The following is a 27,837-nucleotide window of genomic DNA, read 5'->3' as shown; positions in this document are numbered from 1 at the left end:
TCATTTTTTAATGTCGAAATGTGGTGAGTTTGAGGGAATCAAACAACATATTTAATCAGTCAAGATTCCAGTCTTGTGAATTTAAAATCAAAGTGTTAGTGGACAAATCTATTTTAAATTTCGCAATAAATACCAGCGTCTCTTTAATAATGTATTTACAAATGACCATAATTTTCTCTCCGCATCTCTTCGAATGTCAATTTAGCGACATAACAGATAGCTTAATGTACGTTTGGCTTAGCTAATGTCATTCTAATTACTGTTATGAATGGCTAGGCGGAGCCCAGAATACAGATTTATTACTTGACAACTAGGCAGAACCAGGTAATCTGAAGTGCACGTTAAGTTTGTTTTATACTCACTGACGAGATTGCGCCCTCCATTTTTTTTTCTAAACTGCGACTTGTGATTCATCCATTTTCTGCGTCGTCTACTTGTATGAGATTGCATGCATATCTCCACTTTGTCTGTTATAAAACCATTCTTTTTAATTAAATATGCGCCAAAGAAAAATGCAGAACATCTAACAAAAGTGTCTGCTTGGGTTTTTCATTAAATCATAAACAATGTTTCTGTTGATTGGCGAGAAGTAAAATTGGAACTACGATGCAACTACGGGGTCCACCATTTAGCATCGGTTCATCTGTTACCGCTGTGAATATTGCGGCTGGCACAGATGGATATACAAAAGTTCAGGTAAATCCTTTTCGGAGCTTTGATATTCTTGTCACTTATTTTCACTGCTTTTTTCATTCCAGAATTGTTTTTTTAATGTGTGTGTGTGTGTGTGTGTGTGTTTCCAATCGACATTCTAAATTATGAAGCAAATTTCACCAATCTAAGTATTATTATAGAAAATGCAGAATGTCGTGATCAGTTCAGAAAGGTAAGGAACTAATTTGGCCCTGGATACGTCTGGTAAAACGCATCAGTTTAATTGGAACCTTTTTGCTTTGAGTAGAAATCATGTGAAAGCCAACATGCACGCCAAAGCGGATGTATTGGTAGGTCTCGCTGTTTTTCGGCAGAGCAACACAAGACGTTATTTAGTGCAGAAGCAATTAAAACTAAATATTTTGCCTCCAAAACACAGCAGCGCAGGAAGGTTATTCAGTACATAGTCAATTGGGATAAGATATTTAACCCAAAGACACAGCAACACGAGAATATTATTTAATCAAAAGGCCATTGGAAAAAAAAGTATTTTACCCAAACACACAACACAGTAGCCTACCCCGGATGACCCGTTAGCAGAGAGTGCAATTTAGATTGCATGGTCAGCACTCTAACCACAGAGCCACTGCAACTCCTGCTTCAGTAGTCGTTATTTACAACATGTAGGGATTAACATAGGGTCTAATACACACATTCCGAAGCCCGCAGAGATGACACAAAGCAGGAAAAAAAAAACATAATCTAGATCAATATGTTAGTGCCTGAATATAATTAAAACGTTTTCCTCATTTAGTTCTAATTTCAAAAAACTAATATTGCGTTCAGTCTGTCATAAGATTCTAAAACAATTACTAGATTAGGGTCAACGTGTTTACATCCTTTTCCGCTAATACTGTTTCTAAAATCAATTATGATTGAAATCAGCACGATACATTAATCGTTATAGGGAAATAGTTTATAACAAACCGAATGTTTTCACCAAATCGTCTTCTAGAACAAGGGTGAAACTACTGCAAGATGCAACCGCTGTGCTGATATTTAGCTTAGTGTCTACTATAGCATATATGTGTACTTAGTTTGACTATAATGGTGACTGGACTATATTCTGTTTCATCAACCATACCATGTCTAATTTCAACAAGCATGACATGTCTCACTTTAACAACCGTGCCATGCCCATTTTTATCAGCCATAACATGCATATTCTCACCATCTTAACCATCCTCAATATCATCAACCATACCATGTCTAATTTCAACAACCATGACATGTCTCACTTTAACAGTTGTATCAACCATACCATGCATATTCTGACCATCCTAACCATCCTCAATATCATCAACCATGCCATGTCTAATTTCAACAACCATGACATGTCTCACTTTAACAACCATGCCATGCCCAGTTTTATCAACCATTCCATGCATAATCTCACCATCCTAACCATCCTTAATATCATCAACCATACCATGTCTCACTTCAACAACCATGCCATACCCAATTTCGTAAGCCATACCAGGTCTCATTTCAACAACCATAATATGTCCAATTTCATCAACCATTTCATGTCCAGTTTCAGTAGTTATAACATGCCCAATTTCACCAGCCATACAATGCCCAATTTCCATACCATGCCAATTATTACTAACCGTGCTCTGTCCGATTTTATCAAACATATCATGTCCAATGTCCAAACCATGCCCAATATCACTAACCGTGTTCTGTCCGATTTCATCAAACATATCATGTCCAATTTCCATACCGTGCCCAATACCACCAACTGTGCTCTGTCCTATTTCATTAATCATATCATGCCCAGTTTCACCAACCATGGTCCATACCTTGCCAATTTTCATCAGCCATACAATACTGAGTTTCGTCAACCTTGCCATCACCAATTTCATCAGCCATGTCATCTCGATTTCCATTAGTCATGCCATTCCCAATTTCATCAATCATACTATGATTACCAAATGCATGAACCATAATGTGTCGAATGTCACCGATACGTCTTAAGGTGTACGCTTAGATTTAAGCCGTATAATGTTTGGTAACACATTGCATGTATTTCCATCTGACAGTGTAACGCTGTTGTAGACATAACAACAACGGTTGTTAGACACAATCCAAATACGCGTTTCAAGAGTTGACATTTCACAGAATATGTTCTTTCGTCTGTTACTCATATGTAATTAATGACGATGATCTAAACATACTCATCACTTATTACGATAGATCCCTGTGAAAACAAGTATAAATCTTATTAATAAATAACGCTGTCAGGTCTACAAGCAATCAGTAGCCGTAACACAGGCACAAACAACTGTCTATTAACATCTCATGAGTACAGAAATTCATTTGCCAGGGGCATTTAAACGAAATGGCATATGTTTTATAATTTTTAAATATAGCCTATAAGAGTGAGAATAAACAGGTGGTAATTTAGCATTCTACTGCAGCGAAAAACGAGTATAGTAATAATTAGAGAGCTATAAATAGCGGGCATTTCTAAGTAAAGTCCAAGCTGCTTTACATGCGTAAATCAAAAATAAGATCCCGAGAGGGCGTTTTTTGCGTTCTCTACATCACTCGGATATATGTCTTAATTATGTAATCATGAGACGACTTAATTAGGGAGCAAAACCTCGACAATAGAATAATCATTTGATATGCAGCACTCTTACTCAGTTTTATGAGAGGGGCGCACAAAATGTAGTCGAAGTAATTTAACAAAACTGAAAATGTCTTACATGAAGTTGTTGTCAATTGTTTTTTTTTTCCTCAGTAATCTTTGGTGTATCCGTTTGCCAGTCTATCTGTTTATATATGGAGATAAGCGGAAGCTGGGTTGATAGAGCATCAAAATAATAACCCATGATTCGCGGTTCGATACACGCAAAAACCAGGTCGGCTGCCTTTGCATGTCCTTGAGAAAGTCGTTCAGCTGAATAACGTGTTCAGAGTGTCGATAAAAACCAACCAACATTCCCATTTATATATCAGCTTTGATATGTCTGTCATTTCTCATACGTCTACATATATCTTTCTCTCATCCTTGATAGACTTTGTCTCCATCCAGACAAATAATCTAGTTCCAGCCATTCTCTTTTTTGTCCTAAAGATGGCTTGTAAAGGTATAAATGGGAAGAATCACAAAAAAGACAGCTTGTATACCAGAAGGAATTTTCTCGTTAGTTTCACTGACATGCACGTTTTAAAAATAATCTACATTCATTGCTTTGTCGTCTAATCTCTCCAGAATCGTGTCAGCCTTTTGAGATCAAATCACGGTGAATATGTTTGTGAAATTTGGATTGCCCTTGTTACTCATAATCTTATCTTGTGGAGCCCCCGACTCAATGTCGACAACTTACACTTGACAGGTATTAACCAAGTTCTTTTAAAATCTTCTTTTAAATAATTTACAATTATTTGCATCAGAAAACGGTGCTTTCTAAATAATAATACAAGTATGAAATTAAGGTACCGAATTAAAGATTGAAATGTTCCATCTGCCTATAAATGTGCACATATGTATCTGTTTGTCCATTACATGCATCGTGCTTTATATATATATATATATATATATATATATATATATATATATATATATATATATATATATATATATATATATATATATATATATATATATATGTGTGTGTGTGTGTGTGTGTGTGTGTGAGTGTGTATAGATAGATAGATAGATAGATATACAGACATATATACAACGTATTTAGTAATATAAACTAAAATAAATATTCCTTAATAAATTAAAATTTATGTTACATGACTATTCCTGGATCCATATAAATGTATGTACTATCATGACTATTCCTAGAAACATAGAAATGCATGTAGTAATAATAACTATTTCTGGATACATACAAACATAAATATGTGCAGTAATATAACTATTACTCAACGGCTTGATTATATAATGTCCATATTTTATCAAAAAATTCCAAATACATGGAGAAATGTAGTATTTTTAAAAAAATATAAAGATTAATATTCGTTTTAAGAACGCGGCCGTTAGACAATTCATTTTGCAGTCCAAGGCAATACAAGCATCTTTTTTTCATTAATACAGCTATCGGGAGCTCGCGATTTATGTTAATTTTACACGTTTCAGCGGAGTGTTAATTTCGGCTTTGATCCTTAGCACGTGTTTATGTATTGACCTATTTTACAGCTCAGAGTGACACAGGTCGTGTGTACTTCAGAAATGTTTCAAGGTAAAAATATTTTGTTCTCTTTAACACTAATGGTGTAGAAAACAAGAGCTAATGCATAGTAAATTGTGTATTAGTCGTACCAATAGTCATCTCTGTTACATGTTCTATAGTAATGACAATTACTGTTTTGTGATAATCTCAGTTAGGGTGGTCGAGTGGTCTAAAGCGCTCACTGTTCCGGATCACTGCCTCTGTCTGCGTGGGTTCGGGTCTCAGGCTAGGCTAACGTGGTTATGTCAGAAAGCCTGCCAATAGCTTCTCGTGGGTCGGTGGATCTTCCCATGGTTTTCCAGGGTTCTTCCTCCACCAGTTATACTGGCCGCCATGTATAGCCTATCCTGTGCTGAAAATGGCGTTAAAGCCTACAACAGTGCTGTCTAACCCGCGGGCCGCATGCACCCTGCGGGCTGATTTTAAATGGCCCGCAAGAGCTCGAGCAGCTATATAGTCGTTGCTTTTCAGTGTTCTGCTGCGGCCCTCGGCTTCAAGAAAAACATTTTTCAGTGGCCCATGGTGTCAGAAAGGTTGGACAGAACTGGCCTACAACAACACTAATCTCAGTTATTTCTTCTATGCTGATTTCATTACCTGTACAATGGTTACATGTTTAATAGTGTTACATGATCAACCGTAATGTCAGCCACATGTTTCATTGTGCTACATGATAAGTTGTAACGTCATGATATATGTTAAATGATCAAGTGTAATGTCAGTTACATGTTTTATGGCGCTACAAGATCAACTGTAATGTTAAATATTGTATGGTGTTACATGAGCATTTGTAATGTCAGTTTCATATTGTATGGTGCTTTATGGTCAAATATAATATTACCTGTTTTATGGTGTGAACACGATCCACTGTAATGTCATTTTACTTTGGGAGGTTTGTTCATGTCAAAATATTTACAACGACAAGCATCTTTAATTTATGTGCGTCCAAATGGCGGATGGCAAAACAATTTCTCTCTACCACAGTAACTGTAGTTTCAAAATGACGTGAAAACGATAGCGGTCATTTTGTCATTGTCATCCATTAACTAATTTACTACAACAATATTTCGAATATACGTCAAGCGTAACTTGTTGGAATATCTTATTCTAGTATGGAAGTTGATATAATTTAATTTTGTTGCCAAATTATAGCTTCATTACTCAGTATCATATTTTGTTAAATAATACCTTTCATATAACTGTAATTTACTATTTTTTCCTCGTTTGTTTCGATTTGCTCATGTCAGGTTATTTCTAACGTAGATTTCCGATCTCAAATATCCCTTCGATCTAGCTTTGTGTATTTATGCTGCACTGGAAGTTTCACGTAAGTATTATTCCAAATTCAAGGTCAAACTATATATTAGTTTACACAGGATAGAGAAAGACAAGTAAAATTTCAAATATGAGATATTCAGGTGAAAATCACAGAATGAGCCGATGAGGAAAAAAATTTTTTTCTTCCACCATGAAGACAAAATTACATACAATGATGTCGACACACATTCATACGCGCAAATCGTTATTCTTTCAACTGGGAACAAACAAAATACATTAAATATTCCTGTGGCATTATCCGTATGCTTACTAAGAAGTGCTTATATTTTGGAATTTATGATCGTGGATTTCTCCGGAGTGTCTGTTTCAATTTTAAGAGGAACACCTGAAGCGAACATGAAAACCATGAGAACTGGAACATCAATAAAGGTAAATTCACTGCCTATATATATTATCGATGTAGGTTGATTTTCAATAAAAACCAAAATATATGACTTGACCACGCTATTTCTTTTAACAAAGCGTAGTCAGCATTTATCAAGTCAAAAACACAAAATAAACTACACATTTTAATTTCAATTAATCATGTTGTTGAACAGTGCAAACGCCCCTTTATATACACTAGTCGTCTGATGGATATAATTTTGAAACTTGTTTGAATATTTGGTAATGGAGATTAAAACAAAGACTGCATCACGTGACACAGCTAGAACTTATTATTTAACGATATTAGAAAGAAATCGTCTTCGTATTCATGTGCCCTTCCTATTTATTTGTATTTCATGTTTAAATTATAGTTATGTTGCGTATTTCGTGTGATGTTTGTTGTTTAGTCTAAAGTATTTGTAATCAGACAATTAAACATTATATTTTACAGGCTGTATAAAAGCATGAAGCTCGAAAATTGATAGCGCTTTATTCATCAACTTCCCCTACTTTGTTATGACTGTGAGTAATCAATTTTCAAGCTACATGGCTTTCGTAGATTTCTGGAAAATACGAAGTTCACTTCTTAAATAATTTGAATATTTCTCATATTTTTTCAACCTACGTGTTAGTTTTGGTATTCCAGTTGCCAGGATTTCACTGATAAATTGCTAAATTGTTTTTTAGCATCATGATCAGCTTCCATGATCTGACAGCAACACTTATACTAAAGATTTCGCTACTTTGAATTTGAGATTAACGTAAATGTCGTTAGTCAAACCACACGTGGATTTCGATCCCAACGAGATGAGGCCCAAACCTGAAGCACGTCCTACTCGGATTATAAAAGCGGGATAAGAACCCCAATCTCCAACACGTCATTCTCAGATAACATAAGCACGTATAAATGATTAGTGTTTGAAGAGTCTGTCTGACACGTGCAGTGGGATATGGATACAGTATTGCGTTATTTTTTACTGCCGATAAACACTTATGCAAGCCTTTTACTCACGACATTGAGGAAAACGAAAGGAAAGAAAACTTGTTCACATGAGAATTCTTTCACCCAGAATAATGGCGTAAGTGCAGTTTTCAATGTGATAGTATGTCCCTACTTGAAAAAAAAGCAAATAAAAGAATACAGATAGAACATAAAGTCCCAATGTACTAAACATATTAAAGGAATTAATGTTTGCTTAAAGTGCAAAAGCGGCACAGTTAAAAGCAGTGTATTGTTCCTAAAATTACCGCGTGTGAGTTCATGAAAATGTTGCTTGGAACAACTGCAATTTATACAACTCTGAAGATAATAAAATATTGGTAAAGTTTATATTATGAACATCCAGATATAGTATAATTTTCTAAACAAATGGTTCCATTTGCAGTGATGATGACCGTGTATATATTAAGATTTTGTATGAACCCATACATAAATCTAAATTAGAAAGAAAGGACAAGAGAAAACGCTTTCGTTGATTACCATTCTAAAGAAACGGGTTGCGACTGGACTTTCTCTTTAGTTGTAACTTTTAAAAATACCACTGAAGAAACACCATTTCTCCGTGTAAAAATCTAATTTCATTATATTTGTACCTTCTATGATGATTTATAAAGAAGAAAATGGGACACGGTAGGAGAGAAAATTTATTTATGCATGCTGAAATTTATTACCCTGCTATAACAGTATCACAAGACTATATTATGAAGAAAGAAAATACATAAAACTTTGATCTTGTACGCATTCCATAGCTTTATGTAGTTGCCAAAGTGTTGTAGTATTTGTTGTTGTTGTTGTTGTAATGGGCTTTAACGCCATTTTTCCTTGAAGATTAATTTCATTTATAAAATCAACTTATTTTGCAGTTCGTATTCATTCCCACCTATCTTATTATATCGCATATGTGCATTTTAAATCTGTCTGTCTGTCTGTATGTCTCTGTCTCTGTCTCTGTCTCTGTCTCTCTCTCTCTCTCTCTCTCTCTCAGTGGCTATTTTCCCTAAGACTGTTATAAAACCGGGGTAATTATTTTCATGATTCTAACGATATGGTTGTCCCAAAGAGACCGGATGTTATTAAGATTTACTATCTTCAACATTCTGATATGTCCTATCTTCCTGTCTATGACAAAACTGATGACATTTTTAATTCTATGGACAATTACTGAGACGGTACTGTGTCCTTAATTAATTTATCGAAAAGGGATAGTATTTCGGACTGATGATATCTTCGTATGTTCAACCATAAATTACGTATGTGCATTCTTCCGATGAAAAAAAAATGATAGATGACAATTTTCCTCCTAGATTGAGTTTTTTGTTTTCATATTGTCGATTTCGACTGGTTGAAGAGATTTTACGATCTTATACGTCGTGTTCTAATTTCCCTGTTTTTTCCCCTCCAATCAGCAGATTCCGTCAACAAAACATTCGATTATAAGTAACAAGTAATTTCTTTCATTTTCCGCTTCGCAGAGTGCAAGAATACACAGCCTATCTTCGCTAGCAAAGGATCGTCGGCAGTTATATAGTATTATACCTGAGGTGGTCAGAGCGGGTCATAATAGTGATATGAGGAAGTGTTTTCACTCGGAATGATTTTTAAAACGGGGTCAAACTTTAATGCTCTGTTGGGGATATGACATTTTAGGAATTGTTGTTGCTGGTTTCAACCTGTCAATTTCGATCTTTAAAGACAAAATCTGTGTCCATTTTTAGAAAGATCCCCTACTATTACGTGATATGACCATGACTTCTATATCATCGGGAAAAACATAATCGAAGCAAAAAGTAAGTTAAATGCAGAGGGTCTCGTAAAGGCAGCCATATGTTTTTTTAGGCTACAAAGGTGAATGTTGGAGCGCAGGAAGGAAAGCGATTTCACCGCTTGCACTTCTAATCGGAGATATTTTCATGCGTTGCTGATATTGATCTTAAGCCACGGCAGTTAGGTAGGGTGGGGTAATTTGTTGTCGTTATTATTTGTACTTAACGGAGTTGTTATGCATACAGTGTTACGTGTTTAGGCTCTAACAAACAGTAACAAAACAACAAAAAAGAGTCAAACAACCAGCTTTGAAAAATTTAAAAATTATTTATCTCCTTGGAAAAACACTGTATAAATGAAGAAAACAATATGAACTTACGGTTTAAAAAAAACCAAATCCGAAAATAATCTAAAAATAGTCCACGAATTAAACTTTAGAAGTCCTAGTAATAAAATGTTCTAATGACTCCAAGTTCGAGTCCCGACGAAAAATCCAATATGGAAGGCGATGACGTATACTGTAGCCTTTATTGTACAGATGTGTCTGCAGTTATTTTTAAATCCACAAACAATATTCCGGTGTCTGAATTTTCGAATAAAATTTAAAGAAGTGTCTTTCTCCAAGAATTCTGTATGAGCATTCAGATATTTCCAGGAAAAAGAATTAATCCTTAAGAATCCAAATAATCTGAATAAAAATCAAAATATTACTCCAAACTGGTCAAAACGAAACGGACAACTGGACATCAAGTGTTTTTAAGCCCAACTGAGAAATATATCTCTAATCATCACTAATAAATCTAACTACTGCGCAATTTCGGAAAACCCAGAACTGCGAAATAGGGCTGTTTACAATCTAAAGTCATATACTCCTAGTATGACCTTGATAAAAACCAATCATTTTACTCCAAGAATGAAATAAAAATTGAAAGTTGTTTACTTGTCTCAGTGATTTCTAAATCAAGATCGGAAACTAAGTCAAAAATAGAAACAGTGTTAATATCATTAGGTATTTATGAAAAGATTCAGATGAAACTGAATTTTCTGAAAAATATCAAATTCCTAGTGAACAAAATTACATTACATTGACATGTACTGAAATTAAAAATATTTTTTTAAAAAAATCTTACAAAACAGACAATTAAATTATATCAAATATAAATTAAATAAAATATACCTGACAACCGCTTGACGTAAAGTGCACTGTAAAAGGATTGGGAACAGTCTTTTTTAAAGGATCTACTGATGTGTGAAAACAATACAGATTATTATCACGTGACCGCTTATAATATTCAATGAATTTGAAGAAAACAAATTTGGTCCATTCATTACATTCCAAATCATTATTTTATCCGTATGCATCGCTGTCTAATAAAGCTACGTAAACTGGTCATTATACGGCTAACGTATAAAATAGTGTAACATGGTTGTCTGAATAATATGAAAGAAACCACTCAACCCCCACCCCCAACAAACAGTCTGCTAGAACTACAAATGTGTCACTCAAAAACTTGTACATCGAAAAATTAACATATCTAATTAATATTGAAAATGTTTTTAGTATCCTTATCTTAAGATTACTGTGTCATTTAGGTAACACGTACAATAACACCTTCTGACGTCACATATATCGTCAAGGCGCCGCGCAAAGCAATAATCTACGTGTATGAATTTACAATAACATATGTTTATCACATGGTTTGGTCCACTTTACATACAGGGATTGCGGTTTAATATTCCTGAAATGTCAACAAGTTAACGTGTCACTTTATGTGTATCCGATTGGTCAAAATAAACCCATAAAAGTCATGCAACTAAGGGTAATATACTTTCTCTGCGTTATGGAACATGTTTACTCTATTACTATGAACGATAATGGCGGCCACATTTCTAATCGGTTGTCTGATTGACACCGGGAAGAAATGGTTACGTATGTCGGAACATACCACAGGGACTCGCTCCAAATAAAATTAAAAGTATCCGTTAATAGATAACGGGTGATGGATCCAAAACCCTTACATGCACCCTGTACCTATGACACGCCTGGTTTAAGTGTCAATATAAATAAACTCGCCTCTATTTTGTCAAGAAGTAAACAACATTATTCAACCACAACATTCTCCCAAATCACATAATGGAGATATTTGGTCACATAAACATTTAATATGGAATTACTATAACCAACAATATTTTTATATTTAGTACAGTTCCTGTATCCAATAATCATATCTTTACATGAATACCCAATAACTGCAATGCTACTGTTTTCTGCCGTATCCATTAAGCATCTATGGCGAAAATTCATAGTGGAATCGACACACTAAAATTTACGTGGAATCATTTTAAATAGACTCATCAAAACATGTCGCGTCAACTACTCCAGCTGACCTAGCATCAAAGAGGAATTTCCATCGAAACATTATGCTTTACGTTTCAGATATTCTATTCATTTAGCAGGACATTTGTGCACTGAATTGTAATTTGAAAACAAAATTTAATTTTAAATGCTTTGTGTTACCAAATTGTGCTTTATTAATTCAACAAGCGTCTGGGACTATTGTTTAATGCGTAAGAATTGAATGGTGCATCGTCTGAGCCAGAATAAAATAAGTCATTACATCTTCCTTCTCTTTAAAGTCCACCACTAACTAATATAGAAACTACGTGATAGACAGAATCTCAAATACGCATTAATTTAATATTGAATTTATGAAACTCGTTGAATAAACATTACTTCTTGCTCACCATGGCTCGCAATGTTTGGAAATTATTCAACTGGTTTCATAAATTCGATAATAAATCCCTCCCCTCCCCCTATTTGAGATTGTCTATAAATGAATGTATATCAAATAATTGCCGAGTTCTTTTCTGCAGTTTCGCCGAATAAAACTATTTTTTTTTTTGTGCTCACATGATAAATACAATTTAACATGTATGCAAATATGGAACGAATTATGAAACGAAACGAATTAAATTTATCTAATTTAGTTAAGGTAGAATTCAGACGGTGTCTATTATTTGCTAAATATTTCATGCGGTGAATTGCATTAGGAAACTAGAATGGATATAATCTGACATCATAGTCATGAAAAATAATGCTACAAAGACTGGATGATGTGGAGAAAATGGAACCGATTCGAGACATGGATTTATAATGACTGGTAAGTAACTGATGCTGGAGATGGTTGCATTTTCTTACGCATTGTTTAGAAAACCGATGCAAACTGATATTATGCAAGAATACAAATCTGAATTAGAAAATTCCAGTAAGGCATGTCATTACAGAAACTAAGCAATCGTTAGATACGGAATATTAGCTATCAGATATTTTGCTTGACAAATACAGACACGCATATCGAACAGCAGGTGCGCTGTATATAATTTAACGACGGAAAGTGGGAGAAATAAAACTTTATTTTAATCAGCGATAATAGCCTCTTTGTAAAAGTAACTCATTTGAAAGGTTAGTATCAGGATATTATTAAACGTCTACACAAGTAAAACATACTATCATCCCTCAGCATGTTTTATACCTCAATTCCTCTAAAAATGTTGTTGACTGATATGACGTGCAAGACCTCCTAAACTTGGCAATCGTGAGGTCGTTGTCGTGAATGCTTTCCGTGAAATGAGTGCTTCTTTAAATTTAGACATTTCAAAATCCCTGTAACTGAAACTGCATATATAATATGCATGAACATTAGGCATGATAGTCGTATAACGGCTCTCTCTTTCTGCATTGTTTTAAGAGATCATAATTCATTTTTTTTGCTGGAAACTTGAATCCTTATGATACTTGTATGGATCGTTATAATTCAAAACTATTGTGTCATAGAATCCTTTTCGTCCAATTTAATTATAGATCCCACTGTTGTATTATTACAGTTTCCAAGAAACGGGGATGTGAACTCAAATGACGCTAGTAAATAAATCGGCCAGACCCTCTAGGATGAAATAAACATCTCATTTGATATTTATAGGCCAGACTGGCGAATGTTTAATCGAAATTGTGCGAATACCCTCATGTAAATCGATTGCTAAATAAAAATAAGGATTCACTGCATTATACACCAATTTTAAACTCTTATCTCACTTCATGTTTCCATAGGAAATTTCGACGCTTTTAATCTAACGTCATTCCTCGATAATGTCGGCCGTCGTAACAAACGATGACCAGTCTCAATGCCAATGCCCCGTATCAGATGTCCACTGTATGTAATCGGATTGATATTCCGATGTTTTCCCAATATTATTCAAGGACGAATGGAAACATTTTTGTGTATACATCGATGGATATATATGTATATATGTATATATATATATATATATATATATATATATATATATATATATATATATAGAGAGAGAGAGAGAGAGAGAGAGAGAGAGAGAGAGAGAGAGACAGACAGATCGTTAGATAGATAGATACTACTACTACTAATAATAATAATAATAATAATGAGCGCTTTACAACATTAGACAACACCTATCAGATAAAAAACATATAATAATATTATTACAAAAACAAACACCATGAAATTAGAAAACCATTAAAAAATATAAAAAAAAACATGCTGAGAATATTTCAAGTAGGAAACATTATTAGGTCTTTAAGTTTGTTCTTGCAGTCGAAATAAGTGAGTTTTGAGAGCCCTCTTGAATGTGATCACCGTGTCTTTGTGTCTAAGTTCAGTGGGCAATTCATTCTACGTTGCTGGGCCCTGGTATGCAAAAGAACGCTGTCCATATGACTTTGTTTTCATAGTGGGAATAATGAGTATACGATTGTCAGAAGAGGTGCGTAAGTATCTTGCTGGTGCCTACACATCGGGGAGGTCGGATAGGTATGTTGGACGTTGGACTAGAGTCCGACAGTGAAATGGTAGCACAGAGAACAAATTGTGTGTTTGGTTCTGGATTGAATGGATAGCCAGTGTTGGGTACAGAGCAGCGGGGAGGTGTGCTCTGATCGTGGTACTCTAAAAGTATGATCCGAGCAGCTGTGTTTTGAACTTTTTGAAGTTTCTGCAGTAGATATTGAGATGAACCAGACATAATTGAGTTACAATAGTCCAGTCTTGAAAGTACTAATGAACATATAAGTGTTTTAGTGGCATCAACTGAAAGATATTTGTGAATTGAGCTGATGCGTCTCAGCTCAAGATATGCAGCCTTGCATATGTTCATGACATGTTAGTGCAATGAGAGAGTACTGTCCAGAATAACACCTAGGTTTCGTACTGATTGTGTGAATTTAATGTTGGTGTTCCTGATATTTATTGTTTGAGGTAAAGGATGTGAATGAGAAAGTCTTTGTATTGTGATCAGAATGGCCTCAGTTTTATCATCATTCATCTGCAGCTTGTTACATGTCATCCATGATTTCACATCAGAAATGCACCTCTCTACACCTTGGATAGTAGCATCAACTTCAGTTGGGTGGCTAGATTTGTATATTTGGGTGTCATCAGCGTACAATTGGTGAAACACTGTATGATGATGTATGACACTTGAGAGCGACTGAGTGTACATAATGAAGAGAACAGGTCCAAGAACAGACCCCTGTGGAATACCACAACATAGATCAAATGGGCTGGAGTGTATTCCATTTGCAGATACAATTTGTGTCCTGTTGACCAAGTAGGACTTGAACCACAGTAAGGCTGTATCTTGAATGCCAAATACATGCTGGAGACGGTGAAGTAATATATCATGGTCTATTGTGTCAAATGCTGCAGACAAATCAAGGAGGGTGAGGACTGTAATCTTTCCGCTATCCAACGCAGAGAGAATGTCATTAACTACTTTTAGAAGAGTAGTTCCAGTACTGTGGCAAGGGCGATATGCACATTGTACATTGCTAAAAAGACTGTTTGAATTTAGATGAGATACAAGCTGGGATAGAACAACCTTTTCTAAGATTTTTTATATGAATGGGAGATTAAAAACTGGGTGGTAGTTCTTTAAATCGTTATGGTCTAGTGTTGGTTTCTTCAGCAGAGGATTTACAATGGCAGTTTTGAAAAATGATGGGAATTCCCCGGATGAGAGAGAGGTATTAATAACATCAGTTAGTGAAGGCAATACTGGATCTAAGCACCCAAGCAGCAGTGATATTGGAATTGGATCAAGTTCACATGACTTTGGTGCACTCTTCATCACGATTGTACGTACGAAATCCATAGAGAAAGGTTCAAATGCTGCTAATGGTTGGCGCTCAAATTCTGTATCCCAACTGTATGGTGACGACGAGTCAATTGAAATTGTGGTGTCAAGCTTAAATCTCTAATGGTTTGTATTTTGTCACGGAAGAAATTTTTTTAAACATGTCCGGAAGATCGACTGGAGAGAAGGTAGTTGGAAGTGGTGTAAATGTTTTCGTTGACATTAGTTAGTTAATAATCTCGAAGAGCTCTTTGCAGCTGGAACTTTCCATGATCTTAGTAGTGTAGTGGACTGATTTCGCTGCATGGACTATATTTGTGACATTCTTCTTAGCGACTTCATAGATTTGCTTATGAATCGTTAGTCTGGTGGAAAGCCAGAGCCTCTCAGCTTTACGGCGGTCTCTTTTAGCAGTGCGAAGCTGGTCCCTAACACTGCTATACCATGGATAACACTTTTGAATTGATACTGTACACTTGGTAGCTGGGGCATGTTTGTCAAGCAATGCATGCAGACAGTTACCGAGTTGTTCTCTGGTAGGAGGTAAGCAAGTTGTTAAGTTAGCTTGGATGTCATGCATTAGTTTGGTTCTATTTATCATACGGAGGTTTCTCTTAGTAGCAGATAAAGGTGGAGGGTTAGAGACTGATACGTCAAGATGGCATATAATGCAGAGGTGATCTGATGCAAGGTCATGGGATACCAGGGAGGACCGTAGAATGGTATCATCAGGTCTATGAAAAATCCAGTCTAAAATGTGACCATGTTTATGGGTGGGTTGGTTAACTGACTGTTAACTTATAGATACAATTCAGAAATGAAAGTATATTCTTTACAGCGATGAGTCTGTCGTAAAATCGTTTACTAAGGGAGTATAGATTTAAATTTTGGGAAGGATGTGTAACAAAGCGATTTTATAAAAAAGACTATAACTACACTGACAGTTGAGTATAAAGAGAAAAATGTCATTAGACAATGTGCACAGGACATATATTCATTTACTTGAGGTATAGTTTATTAATGCTGTTTTATGTGAAATGAGAATGAGCTACTATGGGAAAAAGGTAGATAACGGATGAATTCCTGCAGTAATAATTTTAGGATTTGATAACTCATCCTTTTTCTTCTAGGACACAAAGCTCTAAATTAGGCGACAACAGTCACGCGTTTGAGAATGTGAGAATGTTAATAATAGTTGTACTTGAACCGGTGATGTGTCGGCGGATTGAAATGGATATTAAGAGCATTTGTTGGCTTTGAAATTTACAGCAGGAAGGTCAGGTGCACACACCTTTATTCACTTAGATACACATGTTCTATATGCACCTTGTTACTGCAGGAAAGGTAGGTTTACATTATGTATGTACACTTAGTTTCAGTAAGAAGGCAAGGTTCTCATTGTGCTCACACCTTGTTAGAGCATGAATGTCAGGGTTCATATTGTCTATACCCACTTTGTTACAGCAGCAACTTTAGGTTCACGTTGTGTACGCAGACTTAGTTACAGCAGTAAATTTAGGTTCACGTTGTGAACGCACACTTAGTTACATCAGTAAATTTAGGTTCACGTTGAGTGCGCATATTTAGTTACAGCAGAAAATTTAGGTTTTCACTGTGTACATTCACCTTGTTACGGCAGGAAAGTGCGGTTCACATTATTTACGCACACCTAGCTACACCAGGAAGGTTGGTTTCACATTGTCTTCACAATTGATATAATTGTGGCAAATCAAATTCTATCCGTGTGCAGCTATCACATACCATTCCTGGTTGACGGTGTATACGATATCTAACAGGAAAGTCAACGACAATTACGTCAACGGCAATTACGTCAATATCAATCACGTCAACAGCAAGCAAAGAAATAAAATATTCTCGTGAAACAATTTCGTGAAGTAGATATTGAAAGAGTTACCATGCCAACATTTTGTGCGAAACGCTTTCCGTTTTGATGATTAAATAAGAAAAGAGCCCTACCACACCGCACAATATGTTTAAAAGTGAACATTGATATTTAGACATATCTGTGTACAGGAACCAAAATCTATTTTTGTAATAGCAAATTATTTTCCAATACATGCAAGAAACTATGCCAATAATAAACTTTGTATCGTTTTCGTGTGGGTATTGGATTAATTTCTTCTTAGAGAGTTCAGACATCTGATAAAATTTCGATGTCAGTCATCATATATAAACATAAAAAATGTCTTTCCTTTAGTATAGTGAAATTTGATCAAGCCTGTTCTAATGAATGCCCTAGGAATGTAGTCATGACGTAATGCATTGCAAGCTCCCAGATATACTTCACAATTAGACAGCGTAACAATACAGACGTGAGGTTTCCGAGTGCATGTGAAAAAATAAAACATCTTTTGAAGATCACAAATAACAGACGTCTTGTCTTACTGTCCTGAAATACAATTAGTCGAAACCCTTGCAAATAGGCAGAAATTTGACGTTCAGATCGCAGAGCAAAATACTAAGTTAGTGTAATTATATAGGAAGAGACAGCACGCGTTTCGCATAGCTTGCTACACTGGCAAATTGAACGCACATATATGTTGGAAATTTACAGATAGATGTAAGCTCATTTGTGTGGCAGTAAAGATAAGATTGTTATTGTAAAAAGAAGCTGCTTCTGATATAAAAGTTCTGAAGTTCGGTCGACAGCTATACGATTGCATACACCTGAAAATCAATATCGAAAGCACTATTTTATTTTGAGTGTTACGGAACTACTCAATCATTGTCATAATATTACATAGTCCATATCGATAGACCATGATGGCTAAACCTGAAAAAAAAGACCACGTAGATAGACCATGATGACAAAACCTGAAATCATAGTCCATGTTGACAGACCATGATGACCAAACCCTAAAAGCATACTCGACGTAGATGGCCAAACCTAAAAGCATATTCCACGTAGATAGAGCGTGATTGCAAAACTTGAATGCGATGTTCAAATAAATGGCAAAATCCGCAACCCTAGTCTACGTAGATAAACCATGATTGCCACACCTGAGAACATAGTTCACGTATATAGACCACGATGGCCACACCTAAAGGCATAATCCATGTAGACCGACCATTATGACCAAGCCTGAAAGCATGGTCCACGTAGATAGACAATGACAAACAAACCGGAAAGCAAAGCTAGCCAACACTGAATGCAAAATGATGATGGCAAAACATAAAAGTATAACCTACGTAGACAGACCATGATGGCAAAACCTGAAACCTGTAGATAGGCCAATTGATGGCAAAACCTGAAATCATAGTCTTTGTAGATAGACCTTGACAGCAAAACCTGAAAGCATAGTCCCCGTAGATAGACCATGATGGTTATTATCATTAGTGTCAAACTGTAGTGAATGGCAATGTTTCGGTTCGTACTAAATGACTTCTGTATTTTAGATTGTGTTCGGCTCTCGGAACACCCATACCCGATTAGCCTCTGATATATTTCATATCGCAATGCAAATTATGTGTCTCAAATTTGGATTATCTATCTAAGCATAAAAGTGGCCATGTAGTGCCAACCATTGGCATGTAGTGCCAACAAGAGTGGTTATGCAGTTGTTATGTTGTTGTTGCTTTTGTTGTAGGGTTTAACGCCATTTTTCAGCGCACGATATACATGGCGGCCAGTATTAATGGTGGAGGAAGAACCCGGGAAAACCCCAGAAAGAACCACCGACCCACGAGACGCTACTGGCAAGCTTTCCAACATACCCGCATTGGCCGAATCCGAGACTGTACATTTAATTTATATCATGTTCTCGTTCCATGTTAGTGATTGAGGGTAGAGTTTTGGCATATCCGACGATTGTCTTGGCTGAGGGTTGTATCTACCCGACTTTTGCCATTGTTTGGAAGCAGTGTACTTGAATTTAAGTTCAAGACCTAGCCTTGTTTTCGAATTAGTAACATTTTTCCGTTTGGAATTACACGCATCCTGGGCATTAAATAATGTCTTTGTGTTGCTGTGTTTTGGGGTGGTTGTTATAGATGCCAAGAGTCCTAACATGTAATTAGCATTACCGTTTTATATTGGTACGTCCAATTTCATCACGAAATCGAATCAGCGTTTCGAACATTCACAACAAACACTCCACTGCTAATTGTCTTTTATTTATACCCTTGTATCCAATACAAACAATGACGTATTTCTCGAATTTATCTCGTACCGTAGACAGTTAACATAGTGTTAGAAAAATTAATGTTTTCTCGAATATATTTAGTTACTATTACTAATAAATATATTGCATAGTCTGTTCTCGCTTAATGGCAATGAAAGCCCTGCAGGATGAACTTTTAATCACAATCTTGAACTAAATGTCGAATACATACCATTGCTCAAATGTTAATACAACCAATTTTTTGTCTCAAGGAATTCACATCTTAAACAAATAGTTAAATAACTAACAATTTCTGAGCAGAAAACATTATACATCTAATAATGATCAATCCTTATCATACATGATTCATACATCATCAAGACAAATCAATTCAAGCACTTATTTTAAGAAACCTATCAAAGAAAATGTATGTATGAAATTAAAACAATGTACCTTTCATTGCTGATGTTTGCTCTTTTTCCCCCTTAATAGAACCGTCTCCTTACAGACCCGATTATTTGTCTCTCATAGACTATCAACTACATGTCCCTTGGACAACGATTACGAGGGTTTTGTCCACCCCTGGAGTCAAGACATTTCGCCTCGCGCAAAATAGACTTCCTGTTTCGGATGAGAAAGACATTTTTAAAAAACGATACCTCGCCATTGGAAATACAACCTGAACCATTATGTACCCAATCAGATCTCAGTTATATCTAACATCCATTATTAAAACACATGCTCTCCACAATTTGGGTTTGAAAACTTCTACATTGTCCCGCTGCCATTGATATACCGATCTCTGCAAAGTTTCAACTTGTGACGAATATTTCAACCAGTTCATGCGCTGTTTCTGCAACAGTTCAACCCTTGGCCATTTAGATAAACAAAACCCAGTCTTTCCCTATTGTTTAATTTTGCCTGATATGGTGATGAAACGAAACCTCTTAATAGTCAATCAAGTCACAACCAGATGCACTTCATTACAGCATCTTAAACATACCACGGATTTAACCAGGTACTAAAGAGCATATATGTATATATGATGTAAACAAACTTATTCATTTCCTTTTTAAGCTCAGTCTGTGTTATCGTTTACTGGTGTGTTCGTATATAACTGGAGATGAATCATTTATTTATATTATCTTTTGGAATAACAGAGTACTCATTGAGATTTTGGTCTAAGAAAACTATTTCGGGATTATTGTGAATTCATTCAAATACATTCTGACCTGTATCGCTGTGATACACCAAGAATGTTGGTACATCAACATATTTAAGACTATTTGTACATCAGTACATTACATTTTTGAATTCCTTCAGAATACTTTCTACTTGCGGACTTATGATATAAAACTGACCATTAGTTGAGAATTAATTCACACTGTTGTATATTCCTCCAAGTTTTCACTTTTCAATTTACAGAACTAAATTATGTGTCAATTGTACTAAGCTTGTTGGTCTCCCGTCTTTCAGTTACTTGGTATAGGACCATAGGGTGGTAACGATAGTGCCAAGAAAAGTGGTTATGTAGTGCGAAACAAAATGACAATGCAATGACAACAAAAGCAATTATGAAGTGCTGTCAGAGTGGTTATGTTGTGTCAACAATCGGTAGAAATGTGTCCAACTTATTTGCACAAAAACATTGGAAGATAAGCCCTTCCTGGTCCAAGGCGCTCTCCTTAAGGATTCACTCACATATCTCACCTCTGTCAACGTGAATTCGAATCTCAGTTCGACAAATTTGGATATGTGAGACTGCTTGCTCTTAGTTTCCCGCCTGTAGGTTCTTCTCAGGTTCTTCCTCAACCAATATACTGGCCGTCCTGTATATCCTATCACGTGGTGAATAACAACCTTATATCCCTGAAAATCAGGTTTTATTGGCTACTTTATCTGACCTTTATTTAGCCCGTGTGCTAATGTGACTAGGTAGTCAACGGTACATAATACGAAACAAGATTGTATGAGACCATCGTGTTTCTGTAATCTCTGGGATATTAACGGATTTCAGACTTAAGATTGCTGCATGACTTTGAATGTGATAAGTGAATCGTACAAAATGATAAAATTTGTTTTATGACCGGGTTCAATTTAGTTCAGAGCTTTGAGTATGGCCTAAATGTCTGCAGTAAAGCTTGATACGTTATCCGGCTTAATATAGTGACATAGAATCGTGCATTCGCAGCTCCATTTGTGCCTTTTTTGGCAGGAATGGCATTAGAGTAACTGGTCGTGTAAAAAATGGTGTAATGTGACACTGAATTTTGTTATCACGTTGGACGCAGTTTAGGCGGGGAATTCAAAACACAATAAGCTTTAAACAAAATTTATCCTCCAAAAATTAACTGTAAGTGCTTTTCTTTTAGACTGATTCATTCCGAATGTTGAAATCTTTACATTAATGTCCTGGCCAATCATACCATTTATTAATAACTATATGCTGCTCTATCGCAGTATATTCACTGTATTGGTGTATATGTGTCCGTCCATCCGCCTGTCTGTCTGCGAATCATCATATGTTTTGCTCCTCTGCATTGATGCGCAAACTGTTTGATATGCTGAACTAAAATGGAATCGGAAAAATACACGTATACTTCAGGAGATTGAGCATCGTTTCAATGGTAACCATGCTTCATTTGAAGTTTGATAACATTTCCTGAAGAAAAATGATTTGATAAAATCTTTGGAATTTCCGGAGACATTTAAATATATTTGATGTTTTAATAAAGTATGTTCATAGTAATGTAGGAATTTATATCTTTCACGTCAGTACTCTTACGATGATCACCGTTTTTATTAGTTTATAAGTGGAGTCAAATGAAAACAACAAAGAACCTGATCTGCTACAGCATCATGCGCCTACATATCAAGGTCTATGTCGTTATGTTCAACTGATTGCTCCTGACAAACTGCGCAAAGTTAGATCTGACGGCACGTATGCGTCGGCAAATCTGGGCCTGTGCAGTTTGCAGTTTGACTCGTTTTATAACCGATCACATACGGTAATACAGTAGTTTGATCACGACGAAGATCATATTTTCTCGCTATTTCTTAACTATTGAAGGTAAGACACCAACTACGTCTGTAGTAAAGAAAAGACTCGCATACAAACGTTAGACGGCCGCCCTCGACAGTTAATTGATCTTACATGTTAAATTACGCACAAGATACTAAATATACGAAGCTCCTGAATGACAATGCTGAAAACAGAAACAGGAAACTTAATATGACACAGACGCTCTCGATACTTAGGAGATTTCTCATGTCCCATAGCTCCTTTGTATCAGGAATTAAATGAAATAGAAGCTTTCGTTTTCAGCTATAAAACAGTATTTTCATCAATAGTTCATTCTAACGATATTGGTATCTCACAATTAGTGAAATTTTATATTTATTCATTTATGACTGAAATATTTGAATAAAGATGTTTACTTGAAACTCAGATTTCCACGTATTGGATTAAGATTGTGGAGCACCTATTGGGAATCGAAATTCAAAACCAGAGTAAAGCAATTAAACCATGATGTTTGTCAAACGAATCCAAAAATTGTGTATTTGACATGAGAAAATTGTATACTTGTCGGTGCATTAGGATGAATTTAACAAATAGAACTAATATCATGTCAACATTGTCTGTCTGAGAGGAGTGCTTTTTCTTGTTTTAGCTATCATAAAACTGGTTGCATGACACGTTAAACTCGTCACCCTTCGTTGTGATATTTACTGACTCGTTCTAACATGTTGTGGTCGTAGAATCGAAGTACGTGTCATAAATTCAACACCATATTGCTTTGTCAAAGATTTTGATTATTTGTTTTTCTTCAAATGGCAATAATTATTTACATCATCTATGCTTTTAAAACCAAATTGCTGTTATTGTTTCCGGTAATTACACACCCCATCCCCCGCCACACACACATAAACACACGTAATTGGAAATGTTTCTAAGTTTTGTTATTCATTATAAGCTATGGGTTATGTAAATTATATTTTGTAGCTAACCATGACCAGTGTCAAGTTCATTATCAGTGTATGTCAAATATTACGATCATTATCTTAGTCTTAGTCAAGGACATTATGTTTATCATGTTTTGTAAACTAATTTTAGTAATAGACCTTTAATTATAACATAGACTGTTCTATAAATGAACTTTTGGCCGTCATCTGGGCACTTCTTTAAAAATTTACCAGTCAGGACCGCGAAGCCAGTCAAGAAAACATTAATGTATAAATTGGTTTGGCAGAGATTTGTTGGAATCTTCAGACTAGATTGGAGTAATTGCTTGTAGTCGGTGATTCAACTTTTATTCTAATTTACACATTCAATTTTGTTTACAAGAACGCCAACAAAAGAATGTTATACAATATAATGGTTCATTTTCAGGCTCATCGGGATACCAAATGTTGAAGAAATCCTATGCACATTCGTGCATATCGTTGCAGGCGAAGCAGAATGTCAGTAGTTTCACGTGCCACTCCCCACCAAAAGGACGAGGCTTCGTATCCCAATATCGGGCTAGCTTAGTCGGATGCTGTGGTGTGTTCTTGGCCAATGCCACTTTGCTCCAATTGGTTCAACACTAAATAATCGACCTCTGACGCATTGCCGTTAAATACCAAATGAAACCAAACCATTTGTTCTGAAATGTAGTTCGCTATATTGTAATAAACCAAGGGTATGCAATATTTACATTTACGTCTCAGTTTTTAGATTTCTTATATTTGACTGATTATTCGTTGCCTATAGGGAGTAAGTGTTGGAAAGATATTCCCTAACCCAAGCAGTTAGTTAATCTCTAGGAAGAGACTTTATAATGTATAGTATTCATTAAAATGGACACTTACTAATTTCTCAAAATAGGGGTACTGATCAGCAATATTGCGTCGCAATCGGATCATATTAAAGAATAACAATACTGCTTCGCAATCTTGACATCAATCAGAATAAATTTTGTATCTAAGTAAGAACCTTATTACCATGAAAATCTTTGGACAAATTTAGATACTGTTATGTATGTTGAATTTATATCGTGTGCTTGGCTTGTGCACATTATAGGAAGAGAGTTTGTATGTATATGTACATTACATTTTTTCGTGTTTGTAAGTTATAAATAAGTTGGTTGCTTTACTGATATGTGAGTACAAGGTTAAGCCTTATTTACAAACTTTGAATGTTCTGAAAAAATCAACAACTTATAACTCACATCCTGTGCTTTTTATTGTGTCTTAGGTCACGTGAAATTCGTATAAAAGAATGAGGTTATCAAATTTCTTCATGCCTCTTTTAAATTCAGCTGTGCAATCATTTACCGTTGTTACCAGATATAATTTGAGAGGAATTATTCACTTACATTATTCATTTGAGCTAGAACGTGTTCATTAATATTTTGCACTAAAGCACTATTTTGGGATCATTGCGAATTTACTCAAATACATTCTGGCTTTTATCGTTGTGATATATCAAGACTATTGGTGCATCAACCTGTTCAAGACTATTGGTACATCAGCACATTCAATATTGGAATTCATTCAAGAAACCTCTATACTTTTGGACTTGTGATAGAATATTTAAGGTTATCTTAGATTTAACTCGCAATATTGTAAGTTTCTCTTACATTTCACTTCGTGACTAGGATAAATAATTTTATTTCATAATTTTATTAAACCTGTTGATCTGACGTCTTTCTGTTACTTAGTTTAAGACCATATAGTGGTAAAACTACAAAATGCGCTACTGTAGGTATTCAGACTATGGGGTTTGTATCTATTTTCTCTCTGGACGTCCACGTATACACACATAAGCAATTTATGCAGAATTTAAATTGTCAACCCTGCAAATTAAAGAGATTTACGAACCTTTTATTGTTATCATCAAAGAAATTTCTTGAAACAAATATGCAATCGAACGCCAAATTGCTTGTGACAGATGCAAAATTAGATATTGTACCGAACTGCAAGCTTAATGTCCCCAATTTATTGGTGATCAAAGCAAAATGATTTTAACTTTATCGCACCATCGGGGTAATTTTGTAAGACCATTTTCCGAGTTCTGAACTGTTTAGTGATATTCCTGAATGCTAAATGCAGGAAATAGTACCTCTGACGATTATCATCCATGCAGTGCAGTAGCTAACGTCCCGGATATGATGTAAGAAATTATGGCATTTGCCGGCTGTTCATAGGACGTATGTCGGATATTTGTGCTGGTTATATCGTACATTAATGAGTTTAGAATCATAAGACAATTAATTCAGTACAGTATACGTTTTACGTAAAACACAGAATAAATTGTATTTGTATGCCCTGACTTTATATGCCCTTGATACACAAGATATGTGACTTCATGTACAAGAGTGATAAATTACCGGATGTACAAGGGTGATAAATTACTAGACAAACAAGAGTGATAAATTACTTTATGTACAAGATGTATACATTTTTTGATGTCAAATATTGATAAGTTAATTGAAGTTCAAGATTGGTAAATTACTTGATGTACAATTTAGAGAAAAGGTTTGTATGTTCAAGATTAATAAATTGCCTGATGTACCTGATGGGTAAATCACTTGATTACAAAACTGATGATTTACCTAATGTACATAAGTGATAAATTAATTGATATACAAGATTAATTAATTAATTGATGTGCACGATTGATAAGATTGATAAAATGCTGGATGTAGACGATATATAAATGGTGTGATGTACAAGATGGGTGCATTACTTGATGTACAAAATGGATTAATTACTTTTAAGGGACAAACTAAAGCATGTCTCTCAGTCGTATTAAAATCAATATCCAAGAAATTAAAGAACCGTCATATACAAACAAGTTCAAGGATAATTAAATACACCTTTACTTCGACCTATAACCTCTCATACACCATATTAGACGTAGAACTTAGCCTCCTATATTTTGGAATGGTAAAAATATTCACGGATAATTTAATGGAGAAACTAGTATAGTCATGACTGAACCGAAATAAGTCACTTTAAAAAGGGGGGTATACATCATTTGAGTGTCTAATTACTAAACTGGAATATTTTGCGGACACAGGTGAGTTTGAACCTTCGCATTAGAAGCGTGACGTTTTACAAACTGAGCTATGCAAACATGTAACACATGAGGTATTATATAATGTATACAATAATGTATAGACTTCTTATGTAAGGTCTAATCATGAACCAAATACTTGACCCTTTCCCAAATAAAAAATATCTTTGCTAATGTTACAACTCAAACACATTTTAAATGAAAAAATAAACATCGTCTGCTTGCATGTCTCGATTCGAAGACATGACAGTACAGTGTGAGATGGCATTTTTCACGGTGATTTGTATACGGTCCTAAACATTTATGGAAACGAAGAACAAAATTGTGTATTGCCTGAAAACTACAAAACAGTGTTAGGGGACAATTATTTATATCATGCAAGTATGGAGTTTGATTTTGTAGCTGATGTGGGGGACTCGTTTTCAACTGAGAAATGGCCGTAGTTTTGAAAAAATGTACTTGTATCTGTTTGGTCGTGTATATGTAAATATAATGAACCGTCACTGTCCTGTATCATCACGCATTCTGAATGTAATTCAGAAAGATCAGAAAAAAGCTATGAGTTTATTTAACTATTTATGACTGTTGAATTTATTAATTAGGATTGACTATTTATTTTGATTTTAATTAAATAAAGTATGAACCGAAACAAAATTCCTGCGCAAACTTCACTTCATCCGCTTCGCAGATTAGTTTCACGTCGTTTTTCGGTTCATATTCAGTTGAATAAAAAAATAAAATAAACAGTCAGTCATTAATGAAATTGTCGTATTTTACAAAAAGGGGCTCGTGTTTTGCTATTCTATATCTCTTATCAGATCTATATTCTTCGGTCCCTTAATATCATACTTTATTTTATTGTTTAATAATAACATCATGGTCCACCCGGTCCTTAAAACATTGCCCAAGAAATATAAGGGGTGGGAGATCACATCTTCACCACCTCCCGACAGCTCTACAAAATAGTTCTACCAGACAATATCTATTAACCATATGAATTGTCGTGGCAGTACTATCTTACACAGACTGCCTGAATTTCAATTTTCCATTTCATTGTGCATTTGATTTATGACATTTTGCGGTGCGCTGAAATTTATGGATCAGGGTTAAAAAAATTGT

At 35.2% G+C, this 27,837-nt stretch overlaps 2 protein-coding genes across 4 annotated transcripts in view; one reads left to right on the top strand and one right to left on the bottom strand.

Annotated features, from left to right (window-relative positions):
- LOC149774445 (uncharacterized) overlaps positions 1-27,837 on the bottom strand; it is a 200,648-nt gene that overhangs the window by 40,706 nt on the left and 132,105 nt on the right. The gene's annotated exons all lie outside the window — the stretch shown is intronic.
- On the top strand, positions 421-24,350 carry LOC149774446 (uncharacterized). Of its 3 annotated transcripts, XM_089945232.1 has the most exons (3): positions 421-696; positions 4,871-4,913; positions 24,049-24,350. In XM_089945232.1, the coding sequence occupies exons 1-3, from the start codon at positions 607-609 to the stop codon at positions 24,246-24,248; spliced, it is 333 nt and encodes a 110-aa protein (XP_089801358.1). In that variant the 5' UTR covers positions 421-606; the 3' UTR covers positions 24,249-24,350. The 3 variants fall into 3 exon arrangements, 1 of the variants encoding a protein (XP_089801358.1); XR_016416840.1 differs by lacking the exon at positions 4,871-4,913; XR_016416841.1 differs by lacking the exons at positions 421-696; positions 4,871-4,913 and adding an exon at positions 16,753-16,881.

Source organism: Sinohyriopsis cumingii, unplaced genomic scaffold (genome assembly GCF_028554795.1).
Source record: "Sinohyriopsis cumingii isolate HCF-2022 unplaced genomic scaffold, ASM2855479v2 utg000229l, whole genome shotgun sequence".
Taxonomy (NCBI): domain Eukaryota; kingdom Metazoa; phylum Mollusca; class Bivalvia; order Unionida; family Unionidae; genus Sinohyriopsis; species Sinohyriopsis cumingii.
Note: the sequence above shows the minus strand (reverse complement) of the source record. Positions and strands in the feature narration are given on the sequence as shown.

Bases quoted from the DNA above. Each gene is read 5' to 3' on its own strand.
- LOC149774446 (XM_089945232.1), top strand. From the start codon at position 607: ATGCAACTACGGGGTCCACCATTTAGCATCGGTTCATCTGTTACCGCT. The intron at 697-4,870 runs GTAAATCCTTTT...CCTATTTTACAG, and splicing joins ATGGATATACAAAAGTTCAG to CTCAGAGTGACACAGGTCGT. The intron at 4,914-24,048 runs GTAAAAATATTT...GTTCATTTTCAG, and splicing joins TACTTCAGAAATGTTTCAAG to GCTCATCGGGATACCAAATG.